General features: G+C 37.8%; 1 protein-coding gene across 1 annotated transcript; it reads left to right on the forward strand.

The window, feature by feature from the left end:
• The first annotated feature begins 1,630 nt into the window (after positions 1-1,630).
• Positions 1,631-18,814, forward strand: zgc:152774 (uncharacterized protein LOC553526 homolog). Its single transcript, XM_042419079.1, has 17 exons — positions 1,631-1,836; positions 1,989-2,061; positions 4,814-4,946; positions 5,458-5,678; positions 5,959-6,106; positions 6,722-6,875; positions 7,892-8,020; positions 8,989-9,108; positions 9,222-9,325; positions 9,434-9,565; positions 11,264-11,380; positions 11,937-12,014; positions 13,624-13,663; positions 13,765-14,165; positions 15,756-16,263; positions 16,955-17,139; positions 17,801-18,814. Exons 1-17 carry the CDS (start codon positions 1,798-1,800, stop codon positions 17,955-17,957), a joined length of 2,739 nt encoding a protein of 912 aa, XP_042275013.1. The 5' UTR covers positions 1,631-1,797; the 3' UTR covers positions 17,958-18,814.
• Positions 18,815-21,208: the final 2,394 nt, after the last annotated feature.

Consider the following 21,208-nt stretch of genomic DNA (forward strand, 5'->3'; position numbering starts at 1 on the left):
CATCCCAAATCACATTTTCAACAAAAGTGGAGGTCTTTCTTTTCTTTTGACATGTAATTTTTTTGCCAATCAAATTGTCAAACTTCAATCAGCAAGTTCTAAAAACTTTCTTCTAGCCTGGAAACCGGCTTTTCTCTACAATTTCTCACCTCACAAAACTTTTCTCTGGAACAACTGTGACATACTTATCAGAAACAAAATCCTCCTTATTCTTTCCTAAATGGTTCCAAAGACATATAAATCATATTCTCAATCTTTTTGATGAATTTGGTAATATACTGTCCTATGGACGGTTCATGTCTGTATACAGTTTTCCAATTCCTTTCAGAGAATTTAATTCTTTAACTCGAGCTATTCCATATGGATTAATTTAACTTGCGCAAAGCCACTGAAGTTATAGTGATAATAATATAACACAGCATTTACTGATGTTGGATTGACTTGAACTAACAGATATGAAGTGTAACGATAAGCATATTTGCCAAACTTTTCAAAGAAAGAATAAAACTGTACCTACAGATGAGTCTCTCTGGAGGTCTCAGATTGAGAACATAAACTGGAGAAGAGTTTCGCTCTTACATTTTAACTACTGTATTTCAAACAAGGCTAAGGAAGTACATTTCAAAATTTTACATAAAATATACCCTGCTTGTGTCTTATTGCTAAATTTACAACATTGATATTTCTTGTATCTTTTGTAAACACACTATAGAAACAATTTCTCACCTGTTTTTTGATTGTGAAATATCCCAAAAATTTTGGACAGATGTAGAGTCACTTTTGTGAAGTTGCTAACTGTCTATAATCTTAAAGATATTATTTGTTACTATGATAATCCAGATGATGGCGCTCTTGAATATCTGTTTAATTTAATTATTCTAAGTGCAAAGTTTTTTTTATTCACAAACAGAAATTTTCCAAATCACTACCTAAGATCTCACCTTTTCTCCTGGAACTGAATTCTCTACTTAAATCACTCAGTTTATTAAACAACAACAACATAAAAAGAAAGTAACAAGCTATTGAAACATTATGGAACTTTTTTTTCCCTGAAACCTGACAGAATATGTTTGTATTTTGTGTACATGCATGCTCTTGTGTTTTTTTACGTAAGTGTATTTTAACATTTTAATTTAATGTTCTTCATATATCTTTATACTATTTAAATCTGATTTGTATGTGCTGCTACTGTTTACCTGAATGTTTGTATATTATCCTTTTGTTAATAAAAAATGGGGAAAAAAACACAAGATTTACAAATTAATTTGTGTTATATTTGAGTCTTTTGACAGCCGAATGATTGAATAGGCACTTTTCATCATTATTATTTTTATTTTTATTTTTTTTCCCTCAACTACTCTCCTCTAATGTTTTTATATTTCCCTAAAACCTTGGTAACCATCTATCTCATCCTAATTAAAGCTTCCGTAATAAGCATGAAACCACACTGAACACAGGAACCATTCTTATCATTCACTTGAATTACACGTGGCTTTCAGATGAATAGCTCTCGGTAGCAGGATGACAGGTGAAACTGTACTGATCACAAAGTATTCAGAGAATGAAGATTTCTTTTATAGTGTGATTAAGACTACCTGGCACATCTTCAGAGGCGAAACACCTCAATTATCTCTGAGTTTGGCAGCTGTAAATTCTTGCTTGTTCACCTCTTTCACCTCTCAGTTCATTTCAGTTGACTTCCTATATTGACAGTGAGGCTCTGAACACGCAACGCCCACTGCCTGTGTCGCAGAAAACAGACACCACAGGACGAGGCAAAACATTCAGTGGTAAAACATGGCGAGGTTGAGCGAGCATGGGATTCGTCTGAGTTCCGTATGTATTTCACTTTTTTTATACACACATATACATTTATATAGTGTGATGTGTGATTTGTGCGATATTAAGTTGCCAAATGACTTTTTTGCTGCAGAACAGAAAAATGACAAGTGAAACTAACTGTCTGACTTATTTTATTTTTTTTCAAGATGAGTCCTTCCTTCCTGAACAGCAATTCAACGAGTCATACCTGGCCCTTCAGCGCGGTGGCAGAGTTAATAGGTAGGCACCATTATGAAGAGTTACTCCGAAACACCTGCTGCAGCTGTGCAGCGCTCTCTTTGTCCCTATTGCAACTTTTGACGGTTTCATTTTGTGCAGTCTTCCGCTGTCTCAGACTGTGCAAAGTAGACTAAAATGGACCGAGTGGACTTCCTCTTTCACACCCGTAACGATTTTATTACTGCCACACGCACCTAACACAGTGTCGGCGGTTTGTTCACAGTACAGAAGAGTGTTTGTGTTAAAAGTTATGTTGTTAAGTAAAAACAAATAAGCCTGTATTCTACTTTATGTTGTTGTTTTTATTATTTCCATGCAATTGTGATACTATTCTTAAAATTCTAATAACTTGTAACAGTGATAAAGTGTAATGTGACATGGAGTTTCTGGCATAGACCTGTGCATTTAAAGGGACAAAGTGCCTCTGATTAAAAAAAAAAAAAACAATAATAATTTGGACTTCAGTAGGGGAGATCAGGGTTGGTAGTCACACTTTTTACCTTCATTTGAATCCCTCAAAGACTGTATCCTCAATAGAGTCCCTTTCAATGTGCAATGGCAGCCCAAAGTGTCAGGTAGGAATGGAGGGAAGTTACTCTCCTTAAGCTTAGTCTGTTCAAAAGATGTGGACTGTCAAGTACATCTTGTGCACTTGTGATAACCATCCCCATCGTGGCGTTGGTTGCCTCTATATTAGGTTAATGGAGATTTTTTTTTAAATGGAGGCAATCTTAAAAATGAATTTAAAAAGTTTCATTTCATGTTGAATGTTCATGAATGTTACAAGCATCCCCTACTGGTATTTTTTGCAACAGGCAAAGCTAACAACCACATGTTGTAGCGTAGCTAAGAAAAAAACTATCGCTCTCCCCTTATACTCTTTAATGGTAATAATTGTTTTATTATAAACCCATTGTGTAAAAGCCTAGAAGAGAAACTAGAAGAGCGAGATGTTTACATTTTGATATGAAAAACACTAAATGTCCTCTCACCTTAATATCAAGTGTCTTTCTCCTGAATTGACCTTGTAGGTGACCTCTGACCCCAATTCTGAATATCTCAGGACCGACGTTTTTTAACAGCGCCCTCTAGGGAGCGACATCTAACAAATGTGACAACTAACCCTGTCCTCCCCTACAGAATATGAGTCACTTGATTTGTTCTTCCACGTGATGCAAAGCGTCTGTTTCTGGGTTGTCAACATTGACAGCCCTCCACTCTGTGTGCTCTCATTGGTTCAGACGTGCTCGCAGTCTGTTGGCTGCCGAGTTTCATCAGAAATGGGAGTGTATACATGCAGATATGAAACACAGTGCTGTGTATCACATTTCTGCACTGCCTTCTCTGCTCACACAATGCAAAGAGGTAGTCACCAAGTGCAGCGTAAAGTCCCTGACACCTGAAAGTTACAATGTATCATTAAAATATATTGTAATTCATGAAAAACTGGACATTTACAGCTCTGGTGCAAATACTAAAGCTACTACTATATAAACTATATGCGGTGCACCATATGCTGTGCACGTGGTAGTGCAGTTTCTGGCTGTAGTTGTGGTGTTTGTCATGTTTCTAATACATATAAGGAACAAAATCACAGGAACACTCGTATGAATGCAGCTCTCATGTCCTATAATATTCTATATACCTTGTTTTAGTATATTTGTGAAGCTTTTTGCTAAGCTAGGGTAAAGTGGTGTTAAAGGGAAATTACGGTTTTACACAACTTGTTACAAATAGTAACGATAATAATATTGAACTCACCGACTCAGTTGCTGAATACGATTTTTAAAAGTACGACAGGACAAGAAACGCGAGCAGACAGACAATAATGCAGTCAACCTTCCAGTTGATGTTAACTTGTTTAGAAGAGAAAACGAGGCAAAATGTACTATTACATTTTTCTTTATCATAACTATACCGATAATACTATGAGCCAAATTCACAAAGAATGGATTGCGCCCGCTGATAGCACCGTGAATTGCGCAGCATTTGCATCCGCAATCTGCTCCGTTTTAAGGTTCTATTCACAAAAGATTTTGCGCTAATGATATGCTGGCGCAAACACATAAAGTTTTGCAGTTCAGTGCAACTTGCTCTTGTTTTGCGTTTGATTGAGTGAACGGAGCTGTTTTCAGTGTTTCAAGCTTTTCTCCATATTTCAACACACAGATTGGTCCATAATGAAAATTGCACAAAAGCCTCAAATTGCTCATCTTTAATTAGCAGAGGTGCGCACACACAGAGCTCTCCACAATCACAAATCAACTTTCATGTATTTCGCCTCTTTTACTTCTCTAGTATTCCTCATCTATAACAACTACTGAAATGTCAGTTGTCAAAATACATCTATTAATGCGACTATCTGTGTATCCGAGATTTCGCAGAAGCACCAGTGCTGATGTTCAGTTAGGTGCCCACAGCTGGCTGTGTGTCACACAGCAGCTGGAAGTGTAAGTGCGTGTCTTCCCCCCCCCCCCCCCTTACTATCTGAAGATGCTAATAACTCCACCTAACTGCGTGTGGCAGTTAGCGCTGGTCTTTTTTAAATTAGACTGTTTTTGCAACGAGGCTTATTTGCATAGAGAGGGGCCAATTTTGCACCGAATATATGAATATCAGCTTATTTACATATATGCAAATGGAACAGGAGCACCGTGACGCTATTTGCTTGGCCGCGCAAATGTTAGAAAACGGTGAAAAATGTCTTTGACCATCTCTCTCTCTCTCTCTCTCTCTGCCTCTCATGTTGTAGACAATGCATCAGATCCCGGTGTATCCGCTAAACAGATCTGGATAGATGTAGTTGAAGAAGCCGGTCACACCTGTATAACTTTTACCGATAACGGCAGCGGCATGACACCCAACAAACTGCACAAGATGCTCAGGTATGACACACTTACATCGTAAATGTGCATCCACATGAAGGGCAAATGCACAAAACAGTTGCTCTTTTGCATGTAGGAGTGACTCACCAGCATTTATAAACCACATTTTATATTTGGCATCTCTTTCTCTCACTACACACACACATTTTACCAAAAACACCCACATGTCATAGTATCCATCTTGTTCACACAATTTGTACAAATAAAAGCATGTAATTCCACACATATACAGAGAGCTGAAATGACTGGTAGATTGAGACATTAGTATATACAGTAGAGTGATACAGTACATTATGATAATCTAGTAGTTGTTTAAGTCATTTCTTTAACTGTTTTTTTATTCTATAGCATTGTGAATTAGATATATTTGGACACCTTCAGGTCACTTTTTCCTGACATTTTATAGAGTAAATGACAAATCAATTAATGATCTACAATGAAAATAATCATTAGTTGCACCTAATATGCAAATAAATCTTTATTTTCTCACTGTCTTCGCCTTTATATCCAGCTTTGGTTTTACCGAAAAGGGCTCAGGTAAGGCCAGTCAGCAGGCTATCGGCGTATATGGGAACGGCTTCAAGTCTGGCTCCATGCGTCTGGGCCGTGATGCCCTCATCTTCACCAAGAATGGGGGTTGCCAGACTGTGGGGATGCTGTCTCAGACCTACCTGGAAAACATCAAGGCCCAGGCCGTCATTGTCCCCATTGTCCCCTTCAACCAACAAACCAATATCCTTCATGAGAAAGAATATTTGAGCCACTAGATTCAGTGTGTGTGTTGTATAATTACTGTAAACCAACAAGTCTGTAGTTTACTGTAAAAGACTTGAATGTCACCATGTGATTTACTTGAATACAAATAGGCAGACTAAGTTTAAGGCTGTGATACCAGGGAATTAGTATTCTGGGTAAATCAAGAGCCATAAAACAGCTTCTTCACTCCGATTGGTAGAGAATAGGTTTGTCACCTTGCAAGCTCCTTTATATTTTGACCTTAACTCAGTGTAACAGTCGCTGGTGGTGACTGAGGACTCGGAGGCCAGCCTGGCAGCCATCCTCCAACACTCCATCATCACCTCCCAGGAGCAGATACACACACACTTTGAATCGATCCTCTCCAAAAAAGGCACCAAGATATTAATCTGGAACATCCGTAGGTCAGAATCTCATGTTTGCTGAAGCTGAATTTGGGTTGAAAGTAAAAATGCATCAGATGAGGTTTTTTCAGCCACATATAAGTCATTTTTAAATTTAGTTAAAGTTTGAGGTCACACACACATTCGTGTTTTTAGTTTTGTGGAGCAGGTGTGTTGAGTGTAGGTCTAATGTGTCACATGTGAGATTGATGAATATGCAAACACAGACACATAGAGACAGGCAAATAAGCATTAACATACACATATGGTGTTTGTTTAAGCACGCCTTTAGACAAATCCATGCAAAACAACACCATGTCAAAATCAAACCCTCATATCACCGTCATCTGAAAAGCAGAAAAACATTGAAAGATTTCTTGACCCTTGTCCTTGTGGCTGTTTTAAGCAAAGTTTAGTACTTCAGAGTCAAATTGCTGCAAAGAGCAACAGTTCATGTTCAGGAGTTTTTAGCCTTTCTTCTTTCTCACTTCCTCTTCACACTCAGAAAAGGGTCCCCACTATAATTATAATCATCAAATGCCAGGTACTGATCAGATTAGTGAAAAAAAGTGATCTGAGAGCAGATATATACAATGTGTCATTACCCGTTCTGCTTCCATTGATTTTATCCTGAAGGGCCAAGGATGGCAAGCCGGAGATCGACTTTGAAAACGACGTGAGTGACTTCCGTTTGCCTGAGATTCAGATCGAGGAACTGAAAAAAGGTCTGAGGAACAGTGGATCCCTGAAAGCTGAGCACAACATCCCAGACATGCATTACAGTCTCAGGGTGAGTGGATAAAAAGTATATATAAACCTGTGTAATCACCATAAACAAAGAGGACCATGGAGCTTTTGGCCTTCCAGGCGCTAGAAATTCTGACAAAACAGCACCCTCTTCCTGTTTTCTACAGTAATGCTGCAGTCCAGAGGATAAACTACCCAGTGTAGAAGCTGGCATTTATTGTGTGTTTGCAGTAATAACAGGATAACAAAGCAGTACTAGTACAGTCATACACGGAATATATGTTGTACCACTGTTTCAGTATGAATGTGGCACCGATTTATTGATATGAAAGAGTCACGTGTAGCATTTTCAAAGAATAATTGTGTCATTCAAGACACAATTCACTTTCATTGTCAAATCACCGCAACAGTGCACAGTATAAAATGACAAAACAACTCACCACAAGAGCTTTCTGGAGCTTTTGATCGCATCACACAATTTGTGTAGTGAAGGAATTGTGTCACTGGTCAAATTTCGATAGCAAATTTCGGAGCACTTCATAGACTTATTTTAGACTTATATTCATGTTGGCTTAAAAGTTGGGGGATGAAAGTTCTTTTATGACCTTTGAATCAGTAGTTGACTAAACAATCTCACTACTAAGTCCATATAGTAGCTGTTTGGTGCTTTTGATTGTATCACATGATCTTCCTCAACAGATGAAGATGTAAGAATTGTTCAAAATATAAATTGGTCAAATATGATAATGATAATTAACATTATAACGTATAACAAGAGTTAAAACATACAATTGGATCTGAATGAGTTTTGGGTTAGTGGTTAAGAGGATTAGTGTAGAATTCAGGGTAAGAGAAGCAGTGGTTGTGGTTAAGGTTTGGGTACACCCCTACATATCCTACGCAAGCATGTGTTTGACTGTATATCTGCCAGTTTCAAGCGTGAAACTAGAGTAACTTTTCACTACCAGAAATGCTTGTGGTTTTGTAGTAACACACTGCCCCAGTACAGCTGTGGTTACTTTACGTTTTGCACTCTCTCTCTTTATCTGTTCATCTCAGGCCTACCTCAGTATCTTGTACCTGAAGCCAAGGACTCAGATCATACTGAGGAGGAAGAAAATTCTTGCCAAGTTGGTGTCGAAGAGGCTGACACACATTGAGCATGATGTGTATAAACCCCACTTCAGTGTATCCCTACACTATCTTTGTGTGTGTGTGTGTGCGTGTGTGTGGTGGTGCTATAAAGTCATGTCATCTGTAATCGTACATATTATCGAAGGGCAACAGGAAGTGAACATGAGGTCAGATACTTTTGTAGATGACAGTGCTTCTTTAGTAGGAACGTGTCAAGGCAACTCCTACTGCGTTTCTCACAACTCCACCAGTCTGAAAAGCGTGTGAGAGAAGGGAAAATGAAAATGAGTAGTGCAAATTCATGTTGGTTTCATATCTGTTTAGAATGCTTTATAAATTCACTTTCATATTTGTCATTGATTTACGTCTTCTTATCTCCTCTCAAGAGCTGTAAATAGAGAATTATTAGCTGAGCTTTTGTATTAACATCGCAAAGCCATTCCACAGTTGTTTAGTATGATTATAGGTAAATTAGTTTGAGAAAAATGTCATTTCAATCAGGCTGCACAATACAAGATTTAAAGTTTTCTTTGTGACTGTCAGTGGTGTGGTTTTTACCGATTTTCAAAATGGAAAAACATCTGTGCTGTTCAGGAAACGTTGTTTAATTTGTTCAACCATATCCACCCAAAAACCCAGTATCCACAAAATTCACCAGAATAAATCTGAGGCAAGAGAGAGTCCATGCAAATGTAGAATTATGCTGTATTCATAGAAATTATAACTCTTTTTTGGTCTATAGAGACGAGTCATGTCACGGTTGAAACGTTCACTTTTCCAGATTTAAATCTGAGTTTGTAATCTAGTTGTATGAAGCTAATTATATGTAGGATTTGCAGCTTTTAAAATGTTTTCTTTAATGAACGGTTGGATTTCATGTCATTTTAACATGCCATTTGAAAAAAAAAAATCAGCCACCTTAACATTTAAAATTGTATTTTCAATACTTCACAGGATATAATCATTTTCTTATTTGTTTGGCATTTAGTCCAGTGCTGTTAACCTTGACTGGTGTCTATTAGAAAGAGAAAGTGAAGGTGACCTTTGGGCTAAATCCGAAAAACAGAGACCACTATGGCATCATGATGTACCACAAGAACCGCCTCATCAAGGCCTACGAGAAAGTGGGCTGCCAGCTGAAGGTAGAGGAAACTAATTATACTGTATGTCTTCAAGTGTTATAGGCACACCGCAGGCTTCTGAGTTTATTAATAAAGAGTGTCTGCCTCTGCTTATGCTCTCTCATTTCCTACAGTCTTCAGGTCAGCGGGCAGGAGTCGGGGTCATCGGTATTATCGAGTGTAACTTCCTCAAACCTGCTCACAACAAGCAAGACTTTGAATACACAAAGGAATACAGGTACAGTACATGTTTTATAAGTAATTTTAGCAACAGGCCAAGTTTTCTCTGTGACCTGTACAGAAATATATGACTAATATACTAATATTGCTTTTTCTTTTCCCCAAGACTGACTCTAGGCGCCTTGGGCATAAAACTCAACGACTACTGGAAAGCAATGACAGAGAAGAAGGCCAGAGAGCGCGAGTTTCAGGCTTTGGACAAAGGAGATGAAAATGAAGAAAAGGAGGACGCTGACGAGTGAGTGTTGACTTTGTTTTGGGTCTCGGTAACAGTAGTTCAATCAGGAGAGACAAAAAAGAATTGTTTATTAGTTGTTTATTATTTATTATTTAAAGATTAAGTGTTAACAAAAGTATTTGGCACTTAGACGCTACAGGGAGATTTTGAATCGAAGGACATCAGTCATGAGCAGCAGCAAGATAGATCTCCCCATGGAGTCCAGACACTGGTGGTGGTGGCTGATGACTTCTGAAGTTGATGAGGTTGATGAGGTTGATGAGGCAATTCACTGATGAATCTGCAAAGACTGGGCGGTGATGGGGAGGTGGTAGGGCGTGCAAAACAGCAGCATGAAAGCACTAAAGCAAAGAAGAAAACATATTTAAAAAGTGAGCCGCATTATGATAGGCTGACAAATGAAGGTGTGTCAACGTGCTATTGGTTAGATGTGATCAGCTGATGTGAACAGCTGATGTCTTAATTGACACCCAGTGGAATGACAGCAAGGAAATTATAAGTGAGCATGCCTTCGGGATGGGAATGACAGATGGTTTGAGAAATAATATTAAACGACCTGAGCATGCAAAAGATAGTCTTCCTGACTGAACTTTGGCTAATCTTTGTTAGTACAAGTGTGAAAAAGATTTCAGCTCATAGGGTTATAGGGTTTATACTGTGAAATGTTGCGCTGTCAGGAACAAAAGTTGACAATCGTGAGAGAGATGTGGTCAAACTGATTTGGAGCTTTGGCGACCAAAGACAGTCTGAGGCGAAATTCTCACAATGTGACTTCTGCTATGACGACCACGTATACAAACTAACCAGTCAGAATATGACATGAAATGACACAGAATACACTGGCCGGCATGAAATTTCATATGAGTGCAGTTTTTTGAACAAAGTTTAGGGAGAAAACACAATTGTTCTCCTTAATATGTTCATGGCACAAGAAAAAGAACTATGAACTATTGACTTTGCTGCATTTTTTGAAACATCAGAGCGGCACAGATGGATGATGCAAGCTGATGATGTGCCTCTGCTTTCATACACTTTTTTCCATTTACATGGTAGAGCTACAATTCACCATAAATTCAGAGCACAAGATGACATGCCTCATACTGATTGCAACCAAGATTTTATCATACGCATCTTGAAAACCGTTGCTACAGGCAATAAACTTACACAATCGTTGTTAAAGTCTAAAGCCGCCTTTAGTCTGTTCCTGTAGCTGTAAAAACCACTGGGAGAGTGTAAGTAACATGCCCCACACACACACACACACCTTTTATGGACGATTACAGTAACAATTCAGGAAGGTATAGGTCAGTTTGTCATGTTGGAACGTGTAAATTCAACTGAAAGTGAAATGAGGTCATTCTTTAACAAAGCTTGAAACCAGAGAATGGAAACGCTGCTGCTGGAGCTGCTCTCAAGACGATAATAAAGAAGAGTGAAAAAGCAGAGGCAAGGAATGTCAAGAGCCTTTGCAACCAACTGAGTTTTAGTTTATTGTTGTGTTGACCTAAAAAATTTACTGTAAATATGATAAACATAAAATATTTTCATTGTGTTTGTAGCTTTTCAACCAACATGCACTAAAATCTAAACTCACTGAGATCATCATGAAACTTTTTTTCTTTCTGGTGAACGGACTTCCCCTTTTGCACAGAGCTCTGTTTGACTGAAAGTACTCACCATGTTGGTCTGTTTCTGCAGGGGTCCCATGTGGTTACAGTGTGAGGAGTGCCTCAAGTGGCGGAGCATTCCTGCGAATCATTATGATGACATACCTGAAAGCTGGAACTGCAGTCAGAACCCCAATGCACGTTACAGGTGTGTCTCAAACCTTTTCTTGAGAGAAAAATCACTAGATCCATAAATCCAATCTATATATCCAGAAGGTCTGTTATGATCCATCATTGATCCCTGGCATCATCAAGCATGTTAAATTTGCTTAAAAGAAACTTAAAAGAGCTTTTACCTCACCTTAGCCACATAACAGCATGGCTCTATAGGTGGCAATAATAATAATAATTTTATTTATATAGCACTTTTCAAGCGTAAGCACAAAGTGCCTAAAACCCCAAAACCTTACACATATAAGCAGTAACGGAAGTGTCAAGTCATCTACATGTGCCATAACAGATAAACGAGGAGATGCATCAGATAATTAATCTCATTTAAAAAAGAACATCTTCTCAGAAGGGTGTGGTAACCTCATTTCATTACCCTGCCAGTGTGTATGTGTGTGCCTTGAATTTAACATCTGTGTGTGTGTGTGTGTGTTTGTGTGTGTGTGTGTTTGTGTGTGTGTGTGTGTGTGTGTGTGCCCTGAATTAAACATCAGCAGCAGTAGTTGCTAAGCCATGTCTGTCTTTTTGTCTTTCAGAAGTTGCACTTCACCAGAGGAAGCAGAAGAGAGCGAGGAGTTGTTAACGCCCAGCTACCAAAAGAACCACAAGAAACAGTAAATTCCCATTTCTCTAGACATCTCAAACTCTGTCTCAATGTGTGAGTGTGTGTGTGCATGGCATGCATGTGTGTGCGTGCATGTGTTTGTGTGTGTATGTGTGAGCTTTTCTATACAGACGGACGTTTCACACGTTATTTCTGACTGCTGTACTTCCTGCTTGCCTGTATGTGTGTGTGCGGGTTCACATGCTGTTTTGTGGTTTCCATCTGTCAGTTTCACATTCTTATTTCCGGTGTGGGGGTGTCCATGTGACTGTGTGAGTTTGTCTGACAATCTGAGAGAAGTCAAACTCGTGGAAGGACTAATGAGAAGTCGGGGTTTTCCTTTTGTCAAAACAAGTTGAAGTGTTACTGATAAACACAGGGGAATGTAGACATTGAGCAGTTTTTGTTACTTGAATTTTAAACTAAAAACTTTTTAAACGTCTTATTAAAAAAAAAAAAAAAAGTAAATTATTGGAAGTTAAAGGACCAGTGTGTAGAATTTAGTGGCATCTAGCAGAACGGACTTGGCAGAAATGGAATATGGAAAGAAATATTCATAAGTATGTTTTAATTAGTGTATAATCACCTGAAAATAAGAGTCTTTGTGTTTTTGTTACCTTAGAATGAGCCCTTTATATCTACATAGGGAGTTGGTCCTCTTTCACTGAGCCCGCCATGTTGCACCGCCATGTTTCTGTAGTAGCCCATAACAGACAAACCAAACACTGGCTCTAGAGAGACCTTTTGTGTTTTTTGCTAGTTTCACAGCCGCTGTAGGTTCTCCTACATGCTTGGAAGGGGAGGGTGAGGTGAGGGGTTTTCAGTAGGTTGCAATCTGCAACCTCACCACTAGATATCACTAAATCTTACCCACTAGTCCTTTAATTGACTATTAGTCAAGTTAGCCAACTAGCTTAGATAACTACTGTTTATCTGGAAGAAGTTACCTACCAAGATAGCTCAGCTGCAAGCTAATAAAGTCCAAACTAACTTACAAGCAGCATTTCATAAAGTTTCATAAAACTAGGTAAGTAATTGAAAGTGTATAAATTGCATGTGGCTGTGATGTGCCTACTTACAATCTCTCTGTGCTTCACTATCTCCTTTGTAACAATTAATCCTATTAGAAATCTAGGTTATTATTGCTATATGGATAAAAGCTTATATTATAATGCCATAGAAGTATTCTATTAAAAATGTGTACTTGCTTATCTTTGATTGGCCAACACAACATCTTGCCAGATGATGTTGAAATACACTGCAGCAATATTTTAGCCAAGTTTAACATTTTTGCCTGATTACGCTAGGTTTTTTGTTGGTGCCCTTTACCCACCTCTGCTGTGACAAAGCAGTGGCTCATCAAAACTAATAAAGAGACTACATTTTTGAAGCAGTGCTAATTTCGATCTGAGCACAGTCTTATTCATACTGTGAATAAACTTTTCACTTAATCTCTTCATGTTAAAAATCTCAAAAATAGATTACTTTCTTGTCATCTTGGAATGATTACAGCAATGAACAAGCAAGTTGCAGAAAAATGGACTTTCTTGAAGTTAAATCCCACCATTTTGATCTGCCCTCCCTCTCAACTCTTTAATCTGTTTGGTTTTCTCCCTCAGAGAGCACCCCAAAAGCAGAAAACGAGAAAAATCACTGGAGGTATGAGTGTTTCTTATACTGAAACCCATTGATAACAGTACCAGTATACTGATTTGCTTCTGGATATATTTAATACATTTGTTTGGTTGTTTGTGTTTCAGGTGTGTGAGTTCCAGGAACAAATGACTAAACATCAGATCCTCTCACGAAGTTCATCAGAGCCCAGCCAGCCCACCTTCCAGTCCACACACACACCTGATCACACAGCTGCAGTAGATCAATGCCACATAGAGGAAAACACACAAGAACACGATCAGACGAACACAGATACAGAGGCAAATGATGATGCACAAACAGGAAGTAAAGTCACAGCTGAAGTCACACAAGACAAGCCCGTTGGAAGAGACACAGTCATTAAAGACAAGACACTAATTACACATGGACAGGTGCATTCGGAAAATGACAAAAATGCTCAGAGCCTTGAAGACAAAGAGACCAACAAAACAAAAGACACAAACATGGCGCCCATGGAAAGAGACGGAAAGAGCACTGGCACGATAAGGTGGGCTATGATGCATGCTGTATGTTCAGACTCATGTAAATGTAAGGAACATAATGATCAAGCACATCCTTGTACATCTTTTTTATTTTTTTATTTATATTTTATATTACTATACTATATATTACTATCTTATCAAAATCATTTTTAAAGTCCAACTGAAATGACACTGCCTTTTTTGTCTACTACAGCATACATATCTGCTCTGTAAATCACTTGTACTGTGTTCTTTGAGAAAAAAATCAGAAGTCAAAATTTTTTATTTATTTTAGAGAAGTTTTTATTTTAAATTCTTTGATTTCATGACTGTGCCCCCTAGTTTTGCATTATTTCAATGAAATACCACTCCGCCGTCCGCCTACGTAGCTGGAGACCTCATTTCAATGCTGCAAATCAAATCTTTTTTATTTATATAGCACTTTTCAGTGCCTATAACCATATATATAAACAAATAACACCAATGGCATTCCCATCAGCCTCACCTGTACTTTGTGTTCAGTTCTAATTAGCAAATGTTAGCTAATCCGCTAAGCTAAGATGGTTAGCATGGTAAATGTTATACCTGCTAAACATCAGCATGTTAGCGTTGTGTTTTTTCTCATTTTGGACCTCTAAAGAGGCATAAGAGGGCAAATACACAGTTGTATCCTCAGCACAGAAGTAAAGGTAATTTTTGTGAAATGAAAAAAGTAGCCCAAACTAAATTTTTAAAACAGTTTTAACATGTTGTTCTGTTATGCTTACCATGGATGCAAAACCTTACACATATAAGCAGTAACGGAAGTGTCAAGTCATCTAGACCTCATTTCAATGCTGCAAATCAAATCTTGTATAAAGTGATAATGTGGCGTTCGATCATGGGCAGAGCAGATGGTCACACTGAGCCTGATAGCATCCTGCTACACACAAGACGACAACATGAACACACGTTTTAGCTTGTTGAGCCAGGGAAAAGTACACCACTAATGTCAGTTAGCAGGATAGATAGCTACTTAGATTATCAGTTGCAGCACTTAAACACTATGTAAACATACCTAAAAATGTAATTTCAGTTCAGTTACATGCTTCACTGCTTTTCAAAATCCCTTTTAGCAACAAACTGCCTGTCCATGACTTGTAGCTACACCAGTTTATTTACTTTGTCTCACAGCGTAAAACCATTAGCCTGCCAGCTAATGTCAATCAATCAAGCCTCTAACACACTGAGACAGAAAGGAGCTTTTCTGATATTTTTCAACAAAACTATTAACAATACATTTAAATACATCGTTTTTGACAGCAGAGAGGGATAATTAAATGAGATATCAGTTGGACTTTTAAGGAATGGTTCAACATTTTGGTTAAATACACTTATTCGCCTTCTTGCAGAGAGTTAAATGTGAAGGTCGATACCACTCTCATGTATGATTTAATGCTTAGTGTGATGGATTGTCTGTCTCAAGGATGTTTAGAGTCTTTAGAAGTTCATTTTCAAACAGTAAGTGGTTAGCAATAATTTAAAGAATGTCCAATATGTAGTTTAGGAGTTTAAAACACCGTAAGGATCTTTAATGCCTTCAGTTAACTAACCAGCCTTTGTTCACTCTTTTGTAGCCTCAAACGGAAACCAGGATCATTATTTTACTGTGTGAAAAAGAAGCCATGCCTTTGGGAGAAGCAACAGCCCGACAACGGGAACACAGCAGAGGAGTTGCACCCTGAGAAACAAACAAATGTACCCGAGAAGAACAAGCAGGGGAGTAGCAGCTGGTTAGACAAGACAGGTGACACAGTGCAGCAAGGCTCCAGTACCCTGCCATGGTACAACTCACTCTCCTCCACCCAGACGGTGGTGGTATCTCCTCTGAGCCGAACTGAAGGCCAACGGAGCAGACCACTGCCTCCAGAAGGGAGTGATTGGGAAGCTAAAGTCCAGAAGCTGGCTGGGTTGGAGAAAGAGGCTCAAAGGTTACGAAGGCTTCTCGGTCTGGAAATTAGCAAGACAACTCAAGGCACGATGACAACTGCTGACAGCAGCACTGAAAAGCAAAAAGGACAGCCGGTGACACCACCAGCATCCACTGCAACAAGAGCAGTTGGCTGCCAGACTGACGTGGCTGAGGTCAGCAGAGTTTATACCCAAATTTTTTATAAACAAATCAATGAAGATAAATTTAAAAAGCTCAACAGACAGTAGAAATGAAATAACATTTTCTGAGTGTGAGTCAATTTAACATCCTATAAATGAGTTTGGATAGTTTGAAAGACTAACATATTTACTCCTGTGTGAGTTGCGTTGACTTAATGCACTGTAATATTGCCAACTGCATGACTTTGTTTTTGTCTTCAAATGGCTTGAGCCATAAATACCTTAAATTACAGATAAATTTGACAAACTTCAACGATAGTGATCATCACAAAGCCATTCACAAGTCTATTTCTTCCCATTAACCCAGCTAAAAGATAACATTTTATTTCTTGCAGCATTTATTCAGTTTGTTCAGTTAAATTAAAACATACAGTTGCTAAAATATGGAGTTCACAAAAAATGGCATCACGTTTCCCACATTTCACAACTGCTGAAATATATTAACCTAAAGCCCAAATTACTGGATTGATGATGGCCACAAAATCTGTGGTGTCAAACTGCTATATAGCTCTATATTAAAAAAAAAAAAAGGAAACATTAGAAAGATTGACTCTTACAGAGCTCAGGGTGCTCTTCTTGGTACATTAAAATCAGTGCTTAAATGGGCTTTAAATGCTTGGTCATTTAAATTACAACTAACACATAAATAAATATTCTCCATCAGAGCTCTACGTCATCCAGTGGACCTGCTCGGGCTCCGGGACCTCAGGGGGTGATGGTCCAGAGTCCAAGGCCTGTTTGTGGGCCGAAGGAGCAGCCTGATCAGAACAGAGCCAAGAGGGAGAAGAATGAAACTCAGAGCAGAATGAGAGTCAATGACAGCGAGGCCTGTGGACTTGAGGACAGCAGGTGTGTATTCTAGACAGACATGCACAAGCGCCACTAAAGCTGCTTTCTAAATAGCTTTAGGGAATCATGCTTTTGACCAAGGAGCAAAAAAACATGTTTTTGTATTCCCTCATGCTTGTTGACAGACTTTACTTGTCAGAATTAAGGTACTCAGCTATTGTTCAGTTGAAGATTTTGAAAGTAAATGGCAGTAAAAATCAGTGTCTTTGATTTATCTTACCCTCTTAAGTACAAGTAATTACACATGTACATACACACACACACACACATATATATATATATATATATATATATATATATATATATATATATATATATATATATACCTACAGTATCATTTGATATATGAATGAAATTAAAATTGTAAATGTTCCAACTTAAAAAATAAACCAATCCAAACATTCTTAGTATGAATGTAAGCCTCTATCTTCATCACCCCTCCACTTTCTACTTTCACTTCTTCAAAAACAGAAGTCCAACCTTTTTATTCTGATGGCAAAATTTCACAGTCATGTTCTCCATTTTTGCTGATGTGTAAATTAAAAGGTAAAATTCCCCTGGACAGAGATTTCATCTGAGTCATCAATTTAACTTATTTAACTAAAAAAATAAAACTGTAAGTTAAGTCTTAGTATTAACAGTTAAATTGTTCTCCAACCAGATTGGCACAGGAGAGTCTGCACGACATCCGTAACAACGTTGTAGTGCTTCTCACAGCGCTCCTGCCCCAGCTGGACCTGGCTGGTATCAGTTTGGAAACCACCGACGTAGACAACATCCTGCAGCAGATCATAGAGGTCAACTCACTCAAACTATGATTCATGCAGTCTAGCGGGGTTCTGTTGGCTGAACTTAATTTGTTTTTCCTGTGTTCTCATGCAAAGTTTGGGTTAATACAACAGTGTGTATATATATATATATATATATATATATATACATTGTAATGTCACTGTCACATTTTTTTGTTCTGTCACTGGTGGTGCTTGTGAACGAACTCTATGACATAGTAATTTTGTGTCCATATTTTTCTATGTTATGGTCCACAAATATAAACAACTGGTCATAGTAATTCTGTATGCCTCAATTGACAATTCAGGAGTCCAAGGACGCAGTGCCACTATTGATATTGGTCTCCAATGCTAAGAGAGTATTTTTCTAATACAAGAATCTGTGAAACACAAACAAAAAATACAAAGTACTATTTTGCATAATTGTTTTCAGAAATTATACAAAAAATAACTTTGCTGGACAGAGCTAATGATGACATACCCACTGGTGAAAAAATGTTTTATCCAGGAGGAATTAAAAGTCGTATTGGTTAGAGTTGTTCTATAATGTATAATCACTCTGATTATTAAGATTTCAGAGGTTACACAAGGTGGCAGTTTTTTTTTCACATCCTCTTGAAAATGTGTCTGATATTTCGACCATTTTAAGAGTTGTTGTGAGCCTTACTGCCCCACTGCTGTACAAATATGAGCCAAAGATAAACCAAAGTGTCATGTTTTGATATTGTTTGTTGTGCTTCGGTTTTTATTGACTATTTAATTTAGTTTTATACTCGTGTGGTCAACATATGCTGTCACAAGTCATGATGTAATGCTTGTTTACAGAATTGTTCACATATCCTTTATAAGCAAGGCTTTTCACATTTGCATTAAAAATACTGAAACAATTTATTGAACACTGCCTCTTGATTTTCAAAGAGTTAAAACATCACCAGTTCAGTGCGAAATTTCTGAATGTCTCTTTCTTGCCACAAGGTGACAGTAAAGCCTCATAATGAAAACTTCACTAAACACATGTCTATCATGTCAACCTCAGAAGTCCTATCATTTAATTTGAAGTATTTTTTTGGACTACCATTTTCTACTACTGCCCAGCGCATCAGTTAATTGAATCCTATCATTTATTCAATGTGACATGTGGGTTTTTATTGTATTCCACTACAGTTATGTATACCAACATTAACAGTGTACCACACAATCAGCCAAAAGCTCTATAAATTAGATTTCATTGCTTGCCATATTGTCATATTTAGTAGCAGTCTAACTGTGATGCAGACAGCAGTATGTTTATCTATCTTTCTGACTGAACAGCAATCCAAAATATTCCACTTTAACATTTTACCAGTGTATGTAGCAGGTATGAACACATTGGTTGTATGTTTGGATGAAACATCCATGAAAAGCCTATACACAAGAGGGTACCACAATTTCTAATAAGACACCCCTTACAGATTGTAATTAATGTTTTTATTCATCATAAAGCTCATAGAATGAAGTTAACACATGCAATACAAGTAAATACACACACAATGATGCCATAGTGTAGTATCAAAGGCACATAAAACAGTACAGCAGGCTACCCCCTCTACCACTTTTAATAAGGCAACCATCATGAAGGCTTTGTTTGTTATAATACTTTATAGATCTGTTATAGGCCACCAATGACACGTATAACCATTGTTTAATCAGGGAAAACTGACTGAGCATTAAGCTCTTTTACAGCAATGACCTGAGTTCACATTCATAGGGGCTATACAGTATATGATGACTACCACAGTAATAACAATAAAATGTCAAATAAAGCAAATAACTAGCAGACAAATAAACAATAAATGGCAACCATGTCTATGAATCAACCAAAGCAGGAACACTGTACAACAACAACATCATCCAGCAGACATTTAAAATGATCCACTGACACATACCTGTCCAGTTTCAATACCTCTTGGAATTTCTTACATTTATTTGGTGCAAAAAACATAAAAACTAATTTGCCAAGCTGAGTATTGATCTGAGGAGTTTCAAGGGATATAAATTCCTGTGAGCGTGTTTTATGACAGATGGATTTGGGTTTTAAAAGAGAAGTGAGGTAGAAGGGTTACTTGCCTAGTAAAGCCTTATAAACAAAAAGGACGCAGTGTCCTTCCCTTCTATCACTGAGAGAAGACCATCCCACATTCTGGTATAGTTCACAGTGATCATGACTAATAAAATGTAGTGAACTGTGGTAAACTGTATCAAGTGATTTCAACATGGATGGGGCTGAATGCATATACACAATATCACAATAATCTAAGACTGACATTATAGTTGATTGAACAATTACCATTCTGTTTTCTAAAAAGAAGCATAACCAGATCCTGTACAGTGCACCCAGTTTAATTCTCACCCTCTTTGTGAATTCAAGCACATGTGTTTTAAATGAAAGCTTATCATCTAGCCAAATGCCCAGGTATTTGTAATCTTACACTCTTACACTCAATTTGGGCCCCGAATACTGTTGGCGTGATGATCATACTTTCTTGACCTCATAAATGACATACATTTAGTCTTGGACTCACATAGAACCAATCTAAGATTTTTCAAGGATGTCTAGACACAGTCAAATGCACACTGAAGATTTGACAGAGCTTGTTCCACAGATGGCACATAAGCATAAAGAATGGTATCATCTGCATAAAAATGTGCTTTACAATTGTCTACTGAGGCACAGATATCATTGATATAAAAGGTAAACAACAATGGGCCTAAAATTGAGTCTTGTGGAACACCATATTTTAATCCTAGAACCTCTGACTTCAATCCTGTAGCATCTATGCATTGTGTTCTATCAGAGAGATAGTCCCGAAACCATTTACGGATGTCTCCTCAAAACCCATCAAGGCCAATTTATCCAGAAGTAGTCTGTGATTAACAGTGTCAAAAGCATTTGATGAATCAATAAAAAAAGCTGTACAATGTTTCCTACTGTCAAGAGCAGAAACTCTCATTTACAGCAACAGTTGCCGCTCTAACAGTTGCAGCAACTATTGGGTTGCCAGGTGGTGGAAATTCCCTTTCTATTTTGTAATAATTCAGTCATAAATGTCTGTAATTTATTAATAAATGTTTTCTGATAATCCATTAAGGCTTTGGTTATAAATGTTAACAAGATGTGTTTTTCGGGAGGAGGATAAACAGCAGATAATGGGATTTTCACAACTGGAAACCCAGAAGTTGCTTTCATTAATGGCTTATAACGGATCTATAAAGCATCAATTAATTATTAATTGAGTTACAGC

Source organism: Thunnus maccoyii, chromosome 8 (assembly GCF_910596095.1).
Source record: "Thunnus maccoyii chromosome 8, fThuMac1.1, whole genome shotgun sequence".
Taxonomy (NCBI): domain Eukaryota; kingdom Metazoa; phylum Chordata; class Actinopteri; order Scombriformes; family Scombridae; genus Thunnus; species Thunnus maccoyii.